At 48.3% G+C, this 18,615-nt stretch overlaps 8 protein-coding genes and 1 non-coding gene across 9 annotated transcripts; 8 read left to right on the plus strand and 1 right to left on the minus strand.

Moving 5' to 3' along the window:
- The first annotated feature begins 1,826 nt into the window (after positions 1 to 1,826).
- On the plus strand, positions 1,827 to 5,201 carry DFJ58DRAFT_754747 (serine dehydratase alpha chain-domain-containing protein). The gene is made up of 16 exons (XM_041388019.1): positions 1,827 to 2,185; positions 2,254 to 2,386; positions 2,628 to 2,888; positions 2,939 to 2,976; positions 3,033 to 3,217; positions 3,267 to 3,338; positions 3,387 to 3,514; positions 3,574 to 3,787; positions 3,836 to 4,036; positions 4,092 to 4,164; positions 4,220 to 4,287; positions 4,338 to 4,356; positions 4,406 to 4,464; positions 4,517 to 4,535; positions 4,596 to 4,732; positions 4,846 to 5,201. Exons 1-16 carry the CDS (start codon positions 1,957 to 1,959, stop codon positions 4,882 to 4,884), a joined length of 1,875 nt encoding a protein of 624 aa, XP_041250847.1. The 5' UTR covers positions 1,827 to 1,956; the 3' UTR covers positions 4,885 to 5,201.
- Positions 5,202 to 5,311: 110 nt separating this feature from the next.
- Positions 5,312 to 6,947, plus strand: DFJ58DRAFT_903065 (cyclin-like protein). Its single transcript, XM_041394846.1, has 6 exons — positions 5,312 to 5,592; positions 5,645 to 5,879; positions 5,934 to 6,057; positions 6,117 to 6,162; positions 6,212 to 6,411; positions 6,462 to 6,947. The coding sequence occupies exons 1-6, from the start codon at positions 5,393 to 5,395 to the stop codon at positions 6,809 to 6,811; spliced, it is 1,155 nt and encodes a 384-aa protein (XP_041250848.1). The 5' UTR covers positions 5,312 to 5,392; the 3' UTR covers positions 6,812 to 6,947.
- Positions 6,948 to 8,174, plus strand: DFJ58DRAFT_754759 (uncharacterized protein). Its single transcript, XM_041388020.1, has 5 exons — positions 6,948 to 7,089; positions 7,153 to 7,307; positions 7,389 to 7,470; positions 7,540 to 7,564; positions 7,628 to 8,174. Exons 1-5 carry the CDS (start codon positions 7,000 to 7,002, stop codon positions 8,017 to 8,019), a joined length of 744 nt encoding a protein of 247 aa, XP_041250849.1. The 5' UTR covers positions 6,948 to 6,999; the 3' UTR covers positions 8,020 to 8,174.
- Positions 8,175 to 9,518, minus strand: DFJ58DRAFT_754760 (uncharacterized protein). Its single transcript, XM_041388021.1, has 6 exons — positions 9,018 to 9,518; positions 8,890 to 8,964; positions 8,771 to 8,834; positions 8,650 to 8,717; positions 8,509 to 8,591; positions 8,175 to 8,447 (listed from the first exon to the last, which is right to left on the minus strand). Exons 1-6 carry the CDS (start codon positions 9,163 to 9,165, stop codon positions 8,361 to 8,363), a joined length of 525 nt encoding a protein of 174 aa, XP_041250850.1. The 5' UTR covers positions 9,166 to 9,518; the 3' UTR covers positions 8,175 to 8,360.
- DFJ58DRAFT_754765 (Tim17/Tim22/Tim23/Pmp24 family-domain-containing protein) lies at positions 9,497 to 10,689 on the plus strand. The gene is made up of 4 exons (XM_041388022.1): positions 9,497 to 9,947; positions 10,120 to 10,263; positions 10,316 to 10,426; positions 10,486 to 10,689. Exons 1-4 carry the CDS (start codon positions 9,641 to 9,643, stop codon positions 10,566 to 10,568), a joined length of 645 nt encoding a protein of 214 aa, XP_041250851.1. The 5' UTR covers positions 9,497 to 9,640; the 3' UTR covers positions 10,569 to 10,689.
- DFJ58DRAFT_754772 (velvet factor-domain-containing protein) lies at positions 10,680 to 12,689 on the plus strand. The gene is made up of 10 exons (XM_041388023.1): positions 10,680 to 10,781; positions 10,834 to 10,979; positions 11,033 to 11,067; positions 11,141 to 11,159; positions 11,236 to 11,291; positions 11,352 to 11,615; positions 11,670 to 11,807; positions 11,864 to 12,115; positions 12,181 to 12,287; positions 12,352 to 12,689. Exons 3-10 carry the CDS (start codon positions 11,042 to 11,044, stop codon positions 12,423 to 12,425), a joined length of 936 nt encoding a protein of 311 aa, XP_041250852.1. The 5' UTR covers positions 10,680 to 10,781; positions 10,834 to 10,979; positions 11,033 to 11,041; the 3' UTR covers positions 12,426 to 12,689.
- A 1,494-nt stretch (positions 12,690 to 14,183) lies between these two features.
- DFJ58DRAFT_754790 (cytochrome c1, component of the mitochondrial respiratory chain) lies at positions 14,184 to 15,690 on the plus strand. The gene is made up of 7 exons (XM_041388024.1): positions 14,184 to 14,342; positions 14,398 to 14,445; positions 14,505 to 14,701; positions 14,754 to 15,051; positions 15,114 to 15,261; positions 15,314 to 15,499; positions 15,554 to 15,690. The coding sequence occupies exons 1-7, from the start codon at positions 14,247 to 14,249 to the stop codon at positions 15,583 to 15,585; spliced, it is 1,005 nt and encodes a 334-aa protein (XP_041250853.1). The 5' UTR covers positions 14,184 to 14,246; the 3' UTR covers positions 15,586 to 15,690.
- Positions 15,691 to 15,949: 259 nt separating this feature from the next.
- DFJ58DRAFT_649531 (SAC3/GANP/Nin1/mts3/eIF-3 p25 family-domain-containing protein) lies at positions 15,950 to 17,762 on the plus strand (the record flags this gene model as incomplete). The annotated part of the gene is made up of 10 exons (XM_041381531.1): positions 15,950 to 15,981; positions 16,035 to 16,202; positions 16,234 to 16,281; positions 16,332 to 16,602; positions 16,650 to 16,727; positions 16,778 to 16,912; positions 16,966 to 17,034; positions 17,083 to 17,212; positions 17,283 to 17,490; positions 17,546 to 17,762. The coding sequence occupies 10 exons, from the start codon at positions 15,950 to 15,952 to the stop codon at positions 17,760 to 17,762; spliced, it is 1,356 nt and encodes a 451-aa protein (XP_041250854.1).
- Positions 17,763 to 18,437: 675 nt separating this feature from the next.
- On the plus strand, positions 18,438 to 18,509 carry DFJ58DRAFT_t16. Its single transcript has one exon. It is a non-coding gene; the product is annotated as a tRNA-Glu (tRNA).
- The last annotated feature ends 106 nt before the right edge of the window (positions 18,510 to 18,615 follow it).

Genomic DNA, 18,615 nt, shown 5'->3' on the forward strand with positions numbered 1-18,615 from the left:
GATCATCAGATGTCATTTTAAAACACACAGCCTGGGGTTGTCGCATGATTCCGCGGCTGTGAAATGGGCTATGCAGCTTCGCAAACCTTAGGCATGGCAGGAAACGAAGTGTGGCGCATGTCCTCGTCTGAGACGTGTGTCCAATTCATTTAGTACGTGACCTGTGGGAAGCACGCGCCATGCTGCTACTGAGTTGGGGCATGCACTGGTCGCCTCACACCCTAACCAGCTCATCAAAACTAGTGGTACTTGTCAAACGCGCCGTGCGCTAGCGTGATAGTGCCTTCAATAAAGACTCACTAAGCTGCCGCTAAGGGACTCTATTTTTTTTCTAGGGGAGCGGTGCTGGAAGTTCTTTACGAACTTAAACTCCCACTGTGTGTAGGATCTTCGGTTGTACGGACCGGGTGAGTTTCATCGCCACCGATTCGGTCACGCAAGCCGAGAGGGAATCAAGGGGCCGATTGAGAATGTGAGCTAGACGGGGGAGTTAAAAGAGCTGATAACAACAGCACTGGCAAAGAATTTTGGTGATGTTACGGAAGATGCTCCTGAAAGATACGAGTGGCACAGTGGTAGAAAGGAGACGGGAGGAATGGAGTGTGTCTTAAATAGCACGCACACATATATCCCATTTTTTGAGGGAAAAAAAAGGAGTGGCGAAGTTGACAGGGTGGCAGGCGGGTCCTCTGGAAGTCTGCGCTTGCCTTTTGAAATCGGTTTGTTGATCGAGACGTTGGGAAGGCTGGGTAGAGTATCTGCTCCTTTTGTCTGGGACCCCAAAGCGTCTGAGAGGAATTGATATCCTGGATGAGCGGAAGGGTGTTACAGCCAGGAGCGGTGTGCGATGAAGGCTGCCCCAATTGAGCTGAGCCGGTAAATGCGGTAATTGGCGCTTCGATTACGGTGATGGTATGGACATGAAGAGCTTGCTCAATACCCAGCTGCGTGGAAGGAGATGCTGGATAGAACTCTGAGAAACGTAGGAAACGCCCGGAACCTAGAGTGAGTTGGCGGGGTGTATGACTATTCAGAGTTGAAGCAAGCAGGGGACCGTGTTCGCTGGTATCGGGGCCGGCAGAAAATATAGAATATGAGGGAGAGAAGAGAGGGAATGGATAAGAACAGACAAGGAAGGATGGTTATAAGGAGCGTGGAGACTCGGAGAGCACAGCTTATATTAGTGTGGGGTGTGACACACGGCAATGAATCGAGCTTCATTAAGTCAGACATCGTCGTTGATGATCGATAACTGCGTACCTTTTGTCACATGATGGGTCAGCAAGTTATGGCAGTTTATTGGGCCACGGAGTCGCTGCTCGAGCAGCTCGACTCCTCGCAAGCCCTCGCATCGAGAATCGCCTGGACCACACTGTTAAAATTGAAATGAAGCTGGTTCCTGTGTAAGAGAGACGGCCGCATATCAAGCACGTACCTTGGTGCCTTCCGGTAAATATTATTCCGTTATCATGTAACCCATCGTCTGAGAACGAAGGTCAGGCCCCGTGGACGGCGTACAAAAACACTTATCAATGTATTTCTGCTCGAGAGGTACGTATGATCGATAAGTACTCTGGAAAATCGTCCAAGCAGCAGAAAATGTGTTGTTTCTACGAGACCTGTAAAGCCGTAGACAAACCCAGGCTGAGGTTCGGCCAGGTCTGAAAAGCACTATTCTCCCCTAGGCAAACCAAATAGAAGGAAGACAGTCGTTTTCAAACGAACCTTCTTGAATTTAGAACAGCGCTGATCCGTGAATACAGCATCTTCCTTTCTAGGATGTCCAGAAAAAGTATAGCAGCGGGCCCAATTACCAAAAGATGAACCTTGTACTTCATCCCTTTGACTCAATTGTCCTTTAGTTTTCCTTTCGCCGGCAGGATCAGCTGAGCTGGACCATAACGACATAGAACGACAGGCACACGTAGACCGTCCAGTCCTCTCACCTCTTTCATAATGATCTCTTCAACAATCCGCGTTGCGGCGCTCCGTGCACGACCGCCGCACTTTCTTCGGTATGTTTCAGTGGGCAGGAACAGGAACATATCCCACACAATAACCTCACAATATCCTACAAACACTTTAACATCGAGTCAGGCAAGAGATAACTCTGCTCTTGTAGAAACGGAGAAAGTTAAACCAGGTCATGCTGTCATTTCCACATTCGATTTGTTCAGCATTGGTGGTGAGTCCTTGTATCGTTGAGGTTTGAGCGCGTGAATACAAGGCTGAATGGATAATTGACTTGTTCAGTGGGCCCAAGCAGCTCTCACACAGTTGGGCCCATGCGCGCTGGCAAGATTTTCATTGCTGACCTGCAGGAGTTGCAAATGTTGGACAAGGTACGTGCTTTCGCTCTCTACCTCAAATACGTTCGAATGAACCTGTTCTGGAAGGTCAAAACTGTGAAAATAGTCCTGTGAGTGCAGGAGCGTGATTTCTTTCTGCATGAAGCTGACAGTGCAGGTCCGCATGATAGCTATGGATCACTGGCTGCCACAGGTAAATATTTGGATTTCCGGAGTTCTGTTCGCTAATCGAGAGTTCTCTTCACATAGGGAAAGGGTGAGTATCTTATTCCAGCCCCACCATGATGTCAGTTTACCATTGGAATCCCATTTGTGCAGGCATCACACTCCGCAGGCGATCCTCCTCGGGCTTGAAGGTTCAGACCCTGAAACTATTGACACGGGTACAATTTCTTCCCGTTACGAGGCTGTACTCGCAAATAGAACTCTTCATCTTGGAGGTATTCGCCGCATTACCTTTGACATGGACCGTGATATGCTGTGGCGGTGGGATCAAGTACTCAAGACGCACCCGAATGGGATGCGTTTCTCGTGCTTTGGCGAAGAAGGCGAACTCTTGGCAACTAACGAATACTACAGGTATGTACAATAGCCTTAGCGTTTGATCAAGATGTTGAATAAATTATCAGCGTTGGAGGGGGATTTGTAGTAAATGAGAAGACAAAGAGTACATCTCCCAATATTAATATTCGTTTGTGGGTCAGCGGCTAACCCATGCAACAGTAGACGAGAATTTATTTTACAAGGGTGTCGACAAGAGCGCGGTGCATGGAGCAAGGTTGCATCAGACCCACAACGCTGTCGAAGGAGATCAGACTCCAGCTCAACCAGCAGCGAATGATCCTGGACATCCGCCGTACCCGTTTGATTCTGGAAACAGCCTCTTAACGCTTACGAGAAAACACAACGTACGTTTCACTTCTTCATGGAGGTATCTGATTGACACTGGTCAAATAGCTCACTATCGCACAAATCGTATATGATAATGAACGCTATTTTGGTCTATCCGAGGCCGATATCAACGACAAGGTACTCGTCTGCTCAGCTTCAAATATGGTTAATTGTGATTGTATGTAGCTCATGCGGATATGGGCGGTCATGGACGATTGCATCCGGTCAGGGGTGAGTACCGCTGAGAAGACTCTCCCCGGTCGTTTGGGTCTCCGACGCCGCGCCCCGATGCTGTACAAACGCTTGATGCGAGGGTCGGTTATGGTTTACTGTGTACTTACCGATGAACATGATCCTAATCATGGTGAAACAGGTTCTATCCGGGGATTGCAACACTCGATTTGCAGCTCATCGGTTCCGCATCCGCCGCATCTGCCGGGGCAATAAATGCGCCAGAATCAGACACACAATTTTCGTCTTATGCGGACGGAAGTGACGGATGTGGTGAAGTAAGTGCATCAGGAAAGATGCCGCGCGCCCCATGGGTCACGGGCTCGTTCGATCATGCAATTCTGCCAATGCCTCCGGTAATCGCTCATTTTCACCAATCTGCAGGATCTTGACATCGCGTATAGCGTAAGACAATGATACCGGCTGTCGATTTCCTTTCTTGTTACGCAATCGCTGTAAACGAGGTCAACGCCAGTGGGGGGCGCATTGTCACCTCACCAACAAATGGTGCGGCGGGTGTCATCCCTGCTGTGCTGAAGTATGTCATCGAATTCATCAGCGATGACCCCGAGAAGTCGATCAAGACCTTCTTACTGACCGCAGCAGTATGCGATGCAGATTAGTTTCAAGCGAAAATCGGACACTAACGAAAGTTTACAGGCAGTGGGCATGCTATTCAAGAGGGGCAGTACAATTTCAGCTGCGGAAGGAGGGTGCCAAGCGGAAGTCGGTGGTGCGCTGACTCAAATTTTTGTAAAAAATGATAGTGTTCATGCCACTATTATTAGTTGCGTGTTCAATGGCCAGTGCTGGTTTTGCTGCCTGCATGGGTGCGTCACCCGAAACTGTCCTTCAGGTCTGTGTTTCTGTTTTGTACCATGTCAGCTTCTATTGAGTATTTTTCAGGCTGCGGAAATTGGCATTGGTAAGATCATATTATGTTCTAATTTGTGCCTTTTGTTTATGGTCTGCAGAGCATAATCTGGGATTAACTTGTGACCCCATCGACGGGCTGGTCCAGGTGCCTTGTATTGTAAGCTATTGCGAGAGTACCCTGAAGCTCATCTACTCATCTAACCCCACAGGAACGAAATAGCCTAGGTGGTGCGTCCGTGTTTCTCCATCCGATGATACTGTTTATTGATAAGAGACTGCGAAATGTAGCTGTGAAAGCCGTGACCGCAGCTCAGCTTTCCATGGCTAGCACCGGTGTATACCGTGTAACCTTGGACGAGGCAATCGAGGCAATGCGCCTCACCGCGGCTGATATGAGCGTCAAATACAAAGAAACCAGTCTATCCGTATGTCACCAATTCATCTCCAACATATTTTTCTCACTCAACGCCGAATGTAGGGTCTTGCTGTAAGCCCGCTTGAGTTTCAGATGTTTCATGAGCATGACGTCTTTTTGTAGACAACTGTGAAAATTCCGCTGACTGTGCCTGCTTGCTAAAACAATCGGCTTGCTAATCGGGTCGTTCCTAACCAACCATGATGACTGGACTTTGTTCTTTGGTGAATCATCGTTGGAGATACCTACTTTTTAGAATACGGACGGTCTGGATTTCACAGGCATCAACCTGCTTCTGGCTCCAAGATGACTCAGTAATTTTTATTCGTGCATATACCTTGAATAATACCTACATTTTGAATTGTCATAGATTTTGACAGGGCTCTGCAGGTGATCGCTTTGTTGCACCGAATCCATAGTGAGGTCCTTAAGTCATATACTTATCGCAACTTGCCAGTGTGATTGATGGGACACGCTGCCGCACGCAAGGGCACGCACACTGCACATGCTGTATTAATATTTTAATATTTGACTATATTTGGTCATATTAAATTATTAACGCGTCTCTCACGTGCCTCAAAGTCACTTTCGATCTTCACCTGACAGTGACAAGCTTCAGCGCTGCAGCATTCAAGAATATTCGTTTATATCGTCTATATCTCGACTACACATGGATACAGGACATTCCAGGGTTCCATCGCCATCGCAGCTGCCGGCTTCATTCTCTAAATATCACCATCCTTACTTCACGTCAGCTGAGGTACAATACCTATCCGAGAAACAACGTGGAAAGCTGTCTGCCACGCAAGAGGAGAAAGCAAGACAGCAAGCATGCGGATTTATAGAAGCCGTGGGCTCAAAGATTGGCTTGTGCGTTTTTGCCTACAAAGAAATGGATCCTGGCGTTGACGGCAAAGGACAGTCCTAGGAAGACTTTAGCTACTGCCCAGAATCTGTACCACCGGTTTCACTTGTTCTTTCCTCGAAAAGACTTCAACTATCACGATGTTACTCTGGCAGCTCTGTACGTCTCCACTAAGATGCATGACACGCTGAAAAAGCCTCGGGAGATCCTCATGGTCTCGTATGCCGTGCGATTCCCAGAGCTTGCAGCCAAGTCGAAGTCCGTCGGCGGAGAAGTTGATATGGATCCCGCGGTGGGTGACAATCTATGAATTATAGGTGTTCTTATCCTGACATGGTGCATTTAGACGGCTGAGAACGACCGCCAGAGACTCCTGGCTGTGGAGCGACTGATATTAGAGACAATATGCTTCAATTTCACCAGCAAAATGCCGTTTTCGTATGTGATCAAAATTGGGAGGAAGCTCAAAGGTGCTTCTACTCTATTCAATGCTCTCTGTATTTGTATATTCAACCTTCTGCATACTTAGCATCAAAGAAGTTGATTAAATGTGCATGGCGACTCACCATTGACAGGTGTGTCATATCTTTTATACCTTATGCTCATATCTGAGCAATATGACAGCCACAGGACATTGGTACCGATCATGTATCCACCGAACACTGTCGCATTAGGATGTCTCTATACTGCCTCCTTATTGACGACCCTTGAGCCGCCGCCATCTCCCCTTGTAGAGGCACAATTAGACTCGCGGGTAGCAACCATTTTAAAGGAAAAAGGCGATTGGGAGCGGACTTACATGGCTGAAGCCGAGGACTTGGAAGGTCGGGAACTTCTCTAATTGTGTTCCCCAACTGATTGCCACCTCCCACAGAAATTGCGCATGTACTTATCGACCTACTCATACAAGCCGCGCAAAATCCGTCGGCCAATACGTCTCCACGCACTCCGGCATCACCTTCCCCACACCCGTCCCCACGAAATCAGCATTTGTCATCCAGTGGCACCCCGCAACCTCCACCAATTCCATACAAAGCAGATCAGCTCATCCGTCTTAAGATTATGATGCGGCAAAATGAACACCCGCTGCGGCCACAGCAACCTCTCGGGAGTGCTGATCCAAGCGAGCTATATAATGGGAATGATATTGCCATGCTAGGCAGAAATCAAGGGACTGTTAGATTTTTGTTTGGACCTCCAGGAGTTGTTGGTCAAGGAGTGTAGGGTGGCAAAGATTTGAACCGTGAATTTCACTCTATAAAATTATTTTTGAGTTAGGTTGTAGCAGGTTCGGTAGCGGCTTCCGTGTGAGTTAATTTTGAATCACAGTCACAGCTTGGAGTCAAGTTGTCAACTATTTGTTCGTCGCCTCCTTGAACTTGGTAGCTTTAATTCTTGGCGTTACAGATAGGATGGAACAACATATGACCTTGCAAGATCTGGCACCGTTCGCTGGCACACGGATGGTGCTCATCCTTGTTGGACTGGTGGCATCAGGAAAGGTAATTGCATTTCATTTTGGGCTCAATGGTGGTCCGGAGAGATGGCCGACGCGTTTCTTGTAGTCTACATTTGCTCAGGCACTCGAACGTCACTTTCCGCAATTTCGCAGATGTAATCAAGATGAGCTTGGGACGAGACAGCGCGTCGAGAGTTTAGCTCACCGCACGCTCCGCGAAGGCTTATCGCCTTGTATTGACAGGTGCAATTTTGATGTGATGTAAGCCTCTTTCTATCACGTTGTATGCAGGTTGAAGAAGCTGATATTACGACCGATCCACGAAAATGTCATCACCCACAGACAGCGATCCCACTGGATTAATATCGCTCGCCAGTTTCCTGGTACTTCGATCAGCGTTATTGTTTTCGATACCCCCTATCAGGTTCGTTGAGATTCACGAGAAGGAATCAAAGCTAATCGTAGCTTTATCATGCACTGCATTTGCATCCAGGTCTGCTCCACCCGTCTTCAGGAACGTACGTGAACTTGTTTGTAGATTATTTATTGCAGAGATCGATGATGGTATCAATGTCCCATAGGAAGTTCACATCCGACCATTAAAGACCCTCAACAAGGTCAATCTATTCTGGCTAGGTTTGCGTCAGACCTTCAGTTCCCGCAACCCAACGAAGGGCATGATCACATTCTTTACTTAAAGCCTTCGGACCACCCTCGTCCCGAGTATACGAGCGAAGACATTGGTTTGATATTACAACGGCTCCAAGCTTCTTCTACATATTTCAAACGGGGAAACATTGAGCCTCCTATGCAGGCTTCCTTCGTTTCCACAAGCTCAGCCTTCATTCAGACACAAGGTCGCGGGTACGGAGCTCGTCGCGGTGGCAGGGGCCACCGCTTTCCGTCCAGTAGACTTCCCAAGTCCTATTCTAGAAGGGGAGCGATGACCGCGGAGAAATCAGGAGAGCTGTAAATTCAGAAACGTATTTGCTCAAGGATGTTGATAGAGTACGTCTCGACTCCCATGGAGCAGTCCGAGGAGTGCGGGCAGGTACTGGCATTCCTAAGGATTCCATGGAGATTGTACGAACTTCAAACCCTGGGTCAGATAATTTGCAACTTCGCATTATTAGGTTCATGAATATAAAATACTGCCTTCAAAGTAATCCAGAGCCGGGTTCCTTGGCAGGATGGATCTTGTCTAAAGCGAGACTAAACAACGAGACAAGTACTTCGCAGATAGCCTAGTGTTAAATTTTCAAGTGACCGGAGACCACTCTTTCTGATGCGACGAAACCCGCCTGGGAATCGGCATCATGAATCTGATTTTTTTGCTGAGCTGTCCGTGTTGTCCGTGCTTTCCGCGATTTTTATGGTCTTACCCAGAATCTTTGCGCTCACCTGCAGTTGAAGCAGTGATATATGAGATTTGAAAATGACGATCGAGATTTGAACTACTGACGTTCCTAATATGCATTGCGGCACGCTCGACGCCGTATTCTTTGGCACGTTTATACTGCTTCAGAGACTCTTCGAGCTGCCCGGCTTCACAAGGAACGGAAGTTAATTTTAGGAACAATAAGCCATGTCATAATTTACTCACTGGCTTCCAAAACTGCGGCAAGATTGAAGGCGATCTCAGGGTCTTCCGGTGAGAGGGAAGCCGCAATACTGGAACACAATAGTCAACGAACCGATAAGGAAGCTCTAAGCAGTTTACGTGCTGGAGATGATGCAAAGCAAGGTCAGGACGTGCAACAGGGGATATTATGTATGCGCTTGCAAGGTCTTTCGAATACAATGTCGTCATCCAGATTTACGGCTCTTAATATGAGGCACGCACTTGTGTGAGCATCGGCACTAGCGGGTTGCAGTGCTATTGACTCCTTCCAAGCCGCAATAGCGTTGTCAAACTCCTCTAAGAATAAATTACTCAGCACCCTGAAATTTGTGGAGATGAGTTGGACAAACTCAGGTGATAATGCGTGACACCCAAGTTGAACAGAGAGCTAGCATTACGCTTGATTTCGACACTACGATTGTAAAGTTCTTTGGCGCCTTGAATGTCACCCTCCTCTAGCTTCTGGGTCCCCTGTTCTAGACATTGCATGGCTTCCATCTCTGCAGGATCTGATGCCGTTGAATGCAGTGTAGTGGAAGTTGCCCATCCTTGAAAAATACCATTTTAACGCCAGACGAAAGTAGAAAATGCGGTGCTGACTTTTGAATATATTGTTCCATGATTCACCCGCACATTTGCGACGGAACGCATAGCCGGAACGCGCTGTGGCAATGACAAGTGCTTCGTGGCCTGTCATGTGTACTAAAACCCTTGAACAGGGAGTTCGGCTCGATTTGAAGGACGCATTTGTCCTCAAAGAGAAGCTAGCAAGTCTTGAGAGGGTGCGTGTGCTTGCGGTTGCAAAGGGCATTTTTCTAATTGTTCAAGTTTAAAGCGGTAAGTACGTTTGGAGAAGACCCAAGTTGGTGGTACTTTGGGTAATTTATTCACACGCACCCTCGCGCCGTTCCAAAATTTCGTCGGCTGTCCGCTCGTTGCTCTCATTCGCTACCAAAGCTACTTGTTCTTAAGCATGTCTTCAAGTGACGCTCAAAACTCGGCCTCCGGCTCACAAGATCCAACATCTTTTTTGCGGTCGGCCACTTTCTCGCGTGATGGACCAGCAGTGTCTGTGGAGAATGCTGTAACAGCTAACGACTTGCTCCTGGGTGCATACGACCCAGCCAAATTACATCCACTAGCTCAACTTGGGGATCAATTAGACTATCTTGTACTAGATGATGATAAGACGAGCGAGTTGCCAGGGGCTGGCACTGCCATTCCTTCTCGAGGTTGGAGTGATGATTTGTGCTACGGAACTGGCACAATGTATCTCAGCGGTAGGTCTTCCCTCTTTCGGCTCCCTAACACGAGTTTTACACGAGTTTGTACGTCTACGGCTCGTGCCCTCTCTCATTCCATCTTCTCTCACCTTATCGTATTGCTGTCATCTCCAACTTCGGCCATTCTTATTGTTTTCGCTTGTCACATGCTCATCCATCTTTCCTCAAGGTCTGGCATTGGGTGGCTTTTGGGGTGTGAGTGAAGGCGCTCGAAGACCACTAGCCGTATCAAATAACCGCCTCCGGATCAATAGCGTTCTCAATTCTGTCACGCGAAGAGGAACGTTCATAGGTAACTCGGCTGGTGTACTTGGTGAGTTCGCCTTTCCTGTCAGGGTATGTCACTAATTTTTCATGACTCACAGCCCTCGTCTATAACGGAATCAACTCCACCATTGACTCTTTTCGCGGAAAACATGACACAGCTGGTAGTATGGCTGCGGGTGCATTAACAGGCGCCCTCTACAAGTCGACAGGTACAAATGGTTTTCCCCAGTTTACGTTTTCTGATATGAAAAAAAACTTTCTCCATTAGCCGGAGTAAAACCCGCTCTTGCAGCAGCATCAGTGATCTCGGGAGTGGCAGGGATTTGGAGCTACGTGAAAAAGAGCGTATGATAGACTCCAGTAACATATACCTTCCTAATATTTGCTTACCTATGTGAGATTTATTTTGACATGTAAGCGTCCCAATGGGATTTACAGAACCTCGGCCGGTCGTTCAGGCCTGTTTAGATCACTACTGCGCGAGATCCAAAGAAGACGTGCCTTCAGCTTCCCAAATACTGCTCCGAACAGATTTGGGACCCTATATCGGTCGCCTTCAGATCTGTCAGTGTCAAACTTTTTGGGTACTGAGATTCAGAATTCTGATACCTTTCAGTCTTCCTCTGACCCCGAGCTCCGCTCCCTAGAAATAGGTATTATATGATATGATCGCCTACAAACGAAATGGATAAATTCCAAGCTCCTATGCTCTGGAGCATCGATTAATCTTCCTGTAGGCTCAGTGTGCGCCTTGTCTCCCAGGCAAATATCTCGTGACATATGCATACTTGCCCTATTGACTCCTACTGGTCCAGGCAATACTCATGGGAAAAGGTGTCAGCCAAGAATGGTTTGAGCTCTCCCTACAAGTCGTTGAATTATCACGCTCACGATGTTGACCATGTGTCGCGCACGCGCCTCAGTGTCGAAGGAGATGATGCAGTGAGTGCTTGCTTGCTGTCTATCCTCACGCACACATCGGAGCCTAGCTCACTTCCCGCCATCATAAATGTCTCAGCGTACGCATCAAATACGTCCGGTAACGCCTATCACACCCGTGAAGTGCATATCATCGTATGTGGTTCATTTTTCCTAGAGTTCCGGCTTGCTGAGCAAACTACACTTGATGCCCAGCAGCTACAAGAAGCTCTTTCACGAATTGCCCTGGGAAAGCCCTCAGGGTTCACCGAGGTCCGTCGCTGCAAGCGACCATTCGAACACGCAGTCGCCTCCGTCATCCTGGAGTATGCCATCTCAGTCAGAATCATCTAGCCAGCAGGGTACTGCTTGGAACCAGGCTTCTTCCACCGATCGCGCTAGTCCATCCATGTCTAATCCGTATATTTCGAGTCAATCTCGGGTCCAACATTCCTCATTCCTAAACGATGGTCAAACGAGGCAAGTTATTTGTAGTATGTTGATCTTTCTCGCGTTGATGAATTGGTAAGCTAGGTCATACCACCTTGATGTCGTGCAACATCCCCAAAGGACCGCGGAATTTGGTTCCGCTAGTCTCTCCCGTTTGCCACTAGCTCCGCCAGTAGTCGTGCAGCTCACCGTACGCGATCGCTTTGGGAATTCCATTATTCCGTAAGTCTCGTTAGCACCTCACAAGGTTAGCGTACACGAATATATTTTGCCGACAGTGAGATGGAGCTACCATTCTTGATCGCCCACTTGTCCCTGTTCACGGATGATGGCTCACGGCCGTTGGACATGGGCACCTCACCAAACGGAGAGGCACCTCCGCGGCGCTTGCTTTACGGAAACCTAGTTTCGTCACCTCAGAAACTGCGCGACCTTCAGGGCCGTCTTGGATTATATTTTCTGTTCCCCGACGCGAGTATACGTTGGCGCGGCCGCTTCCAGCTCGGGATTTCTCTATTGCGGATATCAGAGTACGTGAAGCAGGAATGAGGCGGGTGACCGTATGACTGAATTCATTCATTTCTCATATTCACAGGACCAATGCTTCTGGTGCTATGAGTATTGCATCTCAGGGGACTGTGCTTGCACAGACTCGCACACGGTCATTTGATGTCTATGCCCATGAAAATTACGTCGCACCGCGTAAGGATCTGGCTTTATTGTTGATCTTTCTTACTGATGCTGGCACCGACCCTTTCCAAAACAGCCATTACACGCTTAACGCAAAGCTTCCTGAGACAGGGCGCACGAATCCATGCTTTCACGCCAAACGGTCCTTAGACCCTAGAATTTGCGTTCGGACTTTCCGATGCATGTTAGTCACCTTCGCACAACCTTCGCATTTTTTTTTAGTTTTCGCTTTCCGCTGTATATCATAGTCGGTGCACTCATTCGACCTTTCCACACTAACACCTGTCTCTGCTATTTCTTGTCGCTGCATGCTCTTGACCTGCTGACTGCATATATCATCTGGCTATAATTGCAACACACGTTGAAGAGATAAGTTAGATTATTCAATTAGAGTTTGCATGCTGCACTGTTCAATGTCTTGGTGAGGTAATGACCAGTGATAAAGTAAGCGAAGGGCGTCTGCATGACAATTAACCCGTAACGTTGAGTCATTGACAGGTCGAGCGCCTCAGTGTCATCGTCGATCTAATGCCACCATGTGATGGTGAAATTTCGCCTAAAGTATAACTGCGGCCGACGATGAGAGAGATCATCCAAATATTCTAGTACGCCTGCAGGGATTCATTTCCGGTCCAGCGATGGTTAGACGGCGCCGCAGTGGTGATGATCGATCACACCGTGACATTGCTCGGAGACCCAGTAGCTGCAATGCGTAGCAAATAATAAGATTGGTAGTTCATAAGTTATTTTTGCTCACATGCGACTGCGGTCGGATTATGGCTTTGCTGCACAGGCCAGCCGGTGGCCATGCATGCTGCGGGCCATTAACATTTGTACCGCTGCGGCCATGGGAGTTGGACACCGCCATGACATGCCTCGTGCAGCGTGAGAAAAGTGCACGAGATAAGTCTGTGCAAAGCGACAACGGGTTCCACATACTCTCTCCTTCTCATTGTCAACGTTAATTAACGGTTTCCTCTATTGAAAGATGGCCAACAAGGATTACTACGGCGGCGGCCAGCAACAACAATACTACCCGCCTCAAGGTTGGTCACATCTTATGATGTTTTGATGTTTGAAACCTGATTCAAGGACTATAGGTCCACCGCCAGGACAGGGGGGTTACTACCCTCAACAACCCCAACAATCGTACGGAGGCCAGCCTTACGGTCAACCTTATGGCGGACCCGGGTACCAACCTCAGCCGCCACCACAGACAGTTTACGTGTCAGTATCCTCACTTAACCCTGCATGCGCCTGAACTGCGCCCTAACATGAGGCTGAAAATTTTCGCAGACAACAACCCGCTCAGTCCAGTGGTGCTGGTGGGGGCACTGGTTGCTTGGCTTGTCTTGCTGGTGCATGTCTTTGCTGCTGTGCTGAGGGTGGGTGTTTTCCGAACTCTTGGCAAATCAACGGCATACTAAAATTTCACCCCAACAGAGGCACTTTGCGACTGTCTATTGTAAGACTTGGGAATTGCATCAGAGGCTACTGTCCGCTGGCACGTGCAATATTACCCAGTTGATGAGAAACTGCTCACGATCACGTCGTATATGCTGGCCGGATGTCTTTATATTACAATGGACACCGTGACGAACCTTTACTTTCTCTCTTTTACGATTTGATCATCAGTCATCCTGATTTCTATTCGTTGGACTACGATACCGTACTTCGTAATAGTATCGTGTTTGAATGACTTGTGCCTGCGACATTGTGATTTTTTTGTAAAATTATTCGTCAAAGATATATATCATATATATAACCCTTAAGCTTCCCAATTTTTGCATGTTTGGAGAAAGGCGCGAAAGGCTGTGAAATCCAGGTGATTGTATTGGAGGATCGGGAACTACGGTATTGCTGGCTAGCCTCCGGTTCGTTCCGTGACTGATATGTGTGATGCGTGACATTGGCAGTGTCACCACTTCAAGCCTTTCCGCTTCTCGAAAATCTTGAGGACTTGAAACCAAAATGTTGTCGAGGCTGCCCGTGGCCGCGCTCAAGAACCAGTCTGCACTGGGCGCATCTCGTTCTACCTTCAGTGCCTTCAGGACGCGCGCTACGTCGGTCAGTTCTACTTCTCAAAAACTAACCCGAAGTTTGCCTGCTCAACCTCCGACAGCAGGTCCGATTTACTTCATCCAGTTCAGCGTCCTCAGCTACACTTGAGGTTCGTTCTCTATGCGTCTTGGAATGTTTCTCAAAGAACCCACTCGTTTTTAACTGCAGTCGTTGTTCACATCTCGCGCGTCACTCATTTCCGCTACCCTGTTCTCTGCCGGCTCGATAGCATGGTATACCCATATATACGGCTCCCTCCCCTTCATTGGCGAGGTGCATGCAAATTCGCTAGCCGACGACGGTCTCCATCCTGCTGCATATCCTTGGTCCCACAAGGGCTTATTCGACAGCTTTGACCACTCTAGGTATGTCCGCGTTAACTACCGTGAAGTTTCTTCTATGACACTCGTACCCCAGCATCCGTCGCGGGTTCCAGGTCTATCGTGAGGTTTGTGCCGCGTGTCACTCGCTCGACCGCATTGCCTGGCGCAACCTTGTTGGCGTGTCTCATGGTGCCGACGAAACGCGTTTACTCGCTGAGGACGTAGAGTACACGGACGGCCCAGATGATAAAGGCGAGATGTTCCAGCGTCCCGGAAAGCTCTCCGACTACATCCCTTCCCCATACCCCAATGAAGAGGCTGCTCGGGCCGGTAACGGTGGTGCCCTTCCTCCCGACCTAAGCTTAATCATCAAGGCTCGTCATGGTGGTGCGGTAAGTGGTTTGAATTGTCGTTACAATGAGGAAATTCGCTCATGTGTCGCTTCGTCAACCAGGATTACGTGTTCTCCCTACTGACGGGTTATATCGACCCTCCTGCTGGTGTTGAAATTCGCGAGGGAATGAACTACAACCCTTACTTCCCTGGTGGTGCCATCTCCATGGCGCGTGTCCTGTGGGACAATCTCGTCGAGTATGACGATGGTACGTTCTTCTTTGGTAAGCTGGGCTGGCCCTGTATTGAAGGTCGTGATAGGTACCCCTGCCACAACCTCTCAGATGGCCAAGGATGTTGTCACCTTCTTAAACTGGGCAGCCGAGCCCGAGCACGATGAGCGGAAGAAGATGGGTATCAAAGCTGTTATCCTTTTCTCTGCGCTATTCGCTGTCTCCATCGGGGTGAAGCGGTTCAAGTGGACTGTGATCAAGAACAGGAAAATCTGTAAGTTCTTAACCTCATTGATGCTGCTAGCAGGTTTTGATAGCGAATTCATAGTCTACAACCCGCCTAAGGATTTGAACCATTAGAGAGCTTGTGTACATAGGTCGGGTCAAGTATCCCATAGACTCTTACGGCCATCAGATGCTACCATTTTTGTTGCATCTTCTAATGAGACTACTTTTCAATCGCGAGAGTTTTTGTGTGTGAACTTTCCTGCCTTACCGAGGTCTCTGAGCGCGCGAAGGCATATGAGAAAGACGCTGTACTATCGACGACCGTGGGAAACTCGGGATGGACATGCTGGCTACTTCGTTTAGGATTGTGATCCTTTCTTCTCGCAACCTGCTCAAACTTTCCTTTCACCGATTTATATCACACGCCACTACCAACGACAGCCCTCACCCAAATATTGGAGTATAAAGCACACCAAAAGTCTATCACTAAATCACCATGTCGTCCGAGTCATGGCCTCCACCACTTAAGTAAGCGCCCATCTTTTCACTTTAAGCTAGTGAAGCTGAGGTCGGTGGATCAGAGAATGGGTAGCACGATGTCTGGGGCAAATGACAGATGCTAATAGGGCAGAGGCTCAGGCTGAGCTGAGAGAGTCAATTGCTAACGCTTTCGCTGAAAAGACTCTATGGACAACCGACTGGGCTGGTGTACAATTAAAAAGGTGCGGTCTGAGTTCGTCGCACGCTGAGTTACAGATTTCAGTGACTTGCAATATCCAGTCTGATGCCCAAAGCTCCCCCGGTGCTCAACTCCCTCAAACGCAAAATGTCGGTGTCACACGTTTCTAGGGTTGCCATGGCCCACTGATGCTCTATAGGAATGATACTCCACCTATGAGCAAGAAAGCGAAGAAAGCTGCGGCGCAGAAGCGCAATGATGCCAACCTCGACTTCGGGGATCAGGCGGCTCTTAATCGCCGAGCCGAACGTTTTCAGCGGGAACATGATATAGAGCGACAGAAGAGTATGCGCGGTCAGGCCTCTCTCCAGGCTAATAATCAGAATGCTCACCTCTTCAACCGGATATCGCGTTCCGATTCGCCAAGCGCCTTTGGTACTAATGCTGACGATCCTGAGGCGATCCCGTTCGTCCATTTTCTCTCGCAGTCAACGAGAATGCTTATGTTATTCCTTAGAACGTGCTAGACTGGGATAAGTATACAATCGTCGGGACGAACCAGGAGTTATTTAAGGATTATCTGCGTCTTACCTCAGTATGACATCACTCGATACAATCATTTTTCCCTTTCTGACTGTCGCACAGGAGCCAAAATCAGAGACAATTCGCCCGTACTCGGTTCTACAACAGACACTCATTGAACTCAAGAAACGCTGGAAGGAAAAGGTGTCATACAACTGGATATGTAATCAGTTCAAGAGCCTGCGGCAAGATCTCACCGTGCGTTATCCATCACTTATATATTTCATGTTGACACGTGCCCCTCTTGGTAGGTGCAACGGATAAAAAATGAGTTTACAGTACAGGTATACGAGATCCACGCACGTATGGCACTTGAAAGCGTAGGTGCTGGATTTCATATGCGGCTTACAGCTGATCTGCTGCTGCAGTCGGACATGGTAGAATATAACCAATGTCAGGCAACACTTAAGAATTTATACGACCTCGGCATACCAGGCAAACACGAAGAATTTACTGCCTATCGCATTCTCATGCTCTTGCATGGACGGAATAAAAGCGGTGTGCCCCTTCTTCCCCTTTTGTCAGTTCAGGATATGACTCATACTTGTATTCCCGCTTCACTGCGTAGAGCTTAATCTCTACGTAGGTACGCTGACACCACGACAGAAAAGGGATCCCGCAGTGCTGCATGCACTTCGGGTCCAGCGCGCTATCTCCATGGGCAACTACCATGCCTTGTTTGAAATGTATTTGAATGCACCAAACATGGGGGCGTATATTATGGATTATTTCATTGATCGGGAGAGGACCAGGGCACTGATGACTATGACAAAAGCGTGAGTGTCCATTGTCTCCATATAAAGATAACCTTATCTTACTCATCTCCATCAGATACCGCACAATAACAGTGTGCTTCATCCAGAATGAGCTCGGCTTTGAAACAGTGTCAGACACACTCAAGTTCATAGAAACACATGGTTCCGCCTTTTTCACCAACCCGAACGCCCCCGATCGGGACAAGACGGTTGAGTGTAAATCTGCCGCACCACAGTTGGCACAGGTTTACGAGGACAAATACCGCAAAGTTGGGATCAAGGGTGCAATATAGTTCGCCTCCTGCACACTAGCGCATCTCCCTTTCCGCTCCATATCGCACCTCCAACATCTTCCTTCCTTGCCGTTCTTATTCCTCTCCTGCATCGCTCCCTGCAACGCCTGTCCGTCTTTTCCGTCTTATTCACATGTCATCTTCATCTTGTCCGCTCGATCTCACCTGGATTCTATACCATAGAAGGAGGAGAGATAACTTATATATCGCAGCGACTACTCCGCTCCCCGCCTTTCCTCGGGCCTATTTCTTCTCACCACAGTCACAACAGTCTTCAAGCCTGGGTCAAGAGAACCAAGAACACAACACGGTATAGAATCTTATTCTTGGCGTCTTGCGGCTGTAGTTTCTTAAAGCTAGAGGGAGAGAATCAGGATGGACTTATTCATGGGTAGCTGATTCCGGTCTTCCAGCGATGTAACGCCAAACCAACAGTTTGTTGATGGAACTTAACTTGTTGGGTTTATGTGGTGAGCGTGTACGGGGAAGGGGTGGGAGGAGGTTGCTTTTGTGTATGTTATGTATCGTCTTACAATTGAAGTAAATGCCAAGCGCGTTTATTTATTTTTGATTGGGTGTGCATTGATACTATAGTATCAAGGTTAAGTCTTTGCTTCAGACGCGCTGGGGGTGCGCTAGCGCAATGTCAATGCAACGCTGGAGACCTCTAACAAGTCGGATATGGTGTAACGGTTAACATTGCTGTCTTTCACACAGCGGCCCCGGGTTCGACTCCCGGTATCCGAATCATTTTTTGCTGCCTTAATTCGGTCACTTTTCACGCAGAAAGCGTATGTTGTAATTCGGTCCTCACGCTCTCTGCGGAGTCTGCGCGGGTATTGACTTGAACACA

Source organism: Suillus subalutaceus, assembly GCF_016647625.1.
Source record: "Suillus subalutaceus strain FC151 chromosome Unknown DFJ58scaffold_2, whole genome shotgun sequence".
NCBI lineage: Eukaryota > Fungi > Basidiomycota > Agaricomycetes > Boletales > Suillaceae > Suillus > Suillus subalutaceus.

Excerpts from the sequence above, each read along its gene's own strand:
- DFJ58DRAFT_754747 (XM_041388019.1), top strand. The coding sequence starts at position 1,957 with ATGATCTCTTCAACAATCCGCGTTGCGGCGCTCCGTGCACGACCGCCG. Across the intron at positions 2,186-2,253 it reads CGATTTGTTCAGCATTGGTG|TGGGCCCAAGCAGCTCTCAC; the intron begins GTGAGTCCTTGT and ends TGACTTGTTCAG. Across the intron at positions 3,339-3,386 it reads AGGCCGATATCAACGACAAG|CTCATGCGGATATGGGCGGT; the intron begins GTACTCGTCTGC and ends GATTGTATGTAG.
- DFJ58DRAFT_903065 (XM_041394846.1), top strand. The coding sequence starts at position 5,393 with ATGGATACAGGACATTCCAGGGTTCCATCGCCATCGCAGCTGCCGGCT. Across the intron at positions 5,593-5,644 it reads GTGGGCTCAAAGATTGGCTT|TCCTAGGAAGACTTTAGCTA; the intron begins GTGCGTTTTTGC and ends GGCAAAGGACAG. Across the intron at positions 5,880-5,933 it reads AAGTTGATATGGATCCCGCG|ACGGCTGAGAACGACCGCCA; the intron begins GTGGGTGACAAT and ends TGGTGCATTTAG.
- DFJ58DRAFT_754759 (XM_041388020.1), top strand. The coding sequence starts at position 7,000 with ATGGAACAACATATGACCTTGCAAGATCTGGCACCGTTCGCTGGCACA. Across the intron at positions 7,308-7,388 it reads AGGTGCAATTTTGATGTGAT|ACAGCGATCCCACTGGATTA; the intron begins GTAAGCCTCTTT and ends CATCACCCACAG. Across the intron at positions 7,565-7,627 it reads CTCCACCCGTCTTCAGGAAC|GAAGTTCACATCCGACCATT; the intron begins GTACGTGAACTT and ends AATGTCCCATAG.
- DFJ58DRAFT_754760 (XM_041388021.1), bottom strand. The coding sequence starts at position 9,165 with ATGGAAGCCATGCAATGTCTAGAACAGGGGACCCAGAAGCTAGAGGAG. Across the intron at positions 8,835-8,889 it reads TAGTGCCGATGCTCACACAA|ACCTTGCAAGCGCATACATA; the intron begins GTGCGTGCCTCA and ends TGTATTCGAAAG. Across the intron at positions 8,718-8,770 it reads CTTGCTTTGCATCATCTCCA|TATTGCGGCTTCCCTCTCAC; the intron begins GCACGTAAACTG and ends ATTGTGTTCCAG.
- DFJ58DRAFT_754765 (XM_041388022.1), top strand. The coding sequence starts at position 9,641 with ATGTCTTCAAGTGACGCTCAAAACTCGGCCTCCGGCTCACAAGATCCA. Across the intron at positions 10,264-10,315 it reads TAACTCGGCTGGTGTACTTG|CCCTCGTCTATAACGGAATC; the intron begins GTGAGTTCGCCT and ends CATGACTCACAG. Across the intron at positions 10,427-10,485 it reads CGCCCTCTACAAGTCGACAG|CCGGAGTAAAACCCGCTCTT; the intron begins GTACAAATGGTT and ends TTTCTCCATTAG.
- DFJ58DRAFT_754772 (XM_041388023.1), top strand. The coding sequence starts at position 11,042 with ATGGGAAAAGGTGTCAGCCAAGAATG. Across the intron at positions 11,616-11,669 it reads CTAAACGATGGTCAAACGAG|GTCATACCACCTTGATGTCG; the intron begins GCAAGTTATTTG and ends TTGGTAAGCTAG. Across the intron at positions 12,288-12,351 it reads TGAAAATTACGTCGCACCGC|CCATTACACGCTTAACGCAA; the intron begins GTAAGGATCTGG and ends TTTCCAAAACAG.
- DFJ58DRAFT_754790 (XM_041388024.1), top strand. The coding sequence starts at position 14,247 with ATGTTGTCGAGGCTGCCCGTGGCCGCGCTCAAGAACCAGTCTGCACTG. Across the intron at positions 14,343-14,397 it reads TCAGGACGCGCGCTACGTCG|CAGGTCCGATTTACTTCATC; the intron begins GTCAGTTCTACT and ends AACCTCCGACAG. Across the intron at positions 15,052-15,113 it reads AGGCTCGTCATGGTGGTGCG|GATTACGTGTTCTCCCTACT; the intron begins GTAAGTGGTTTG and ends TTCGTCAACCAG.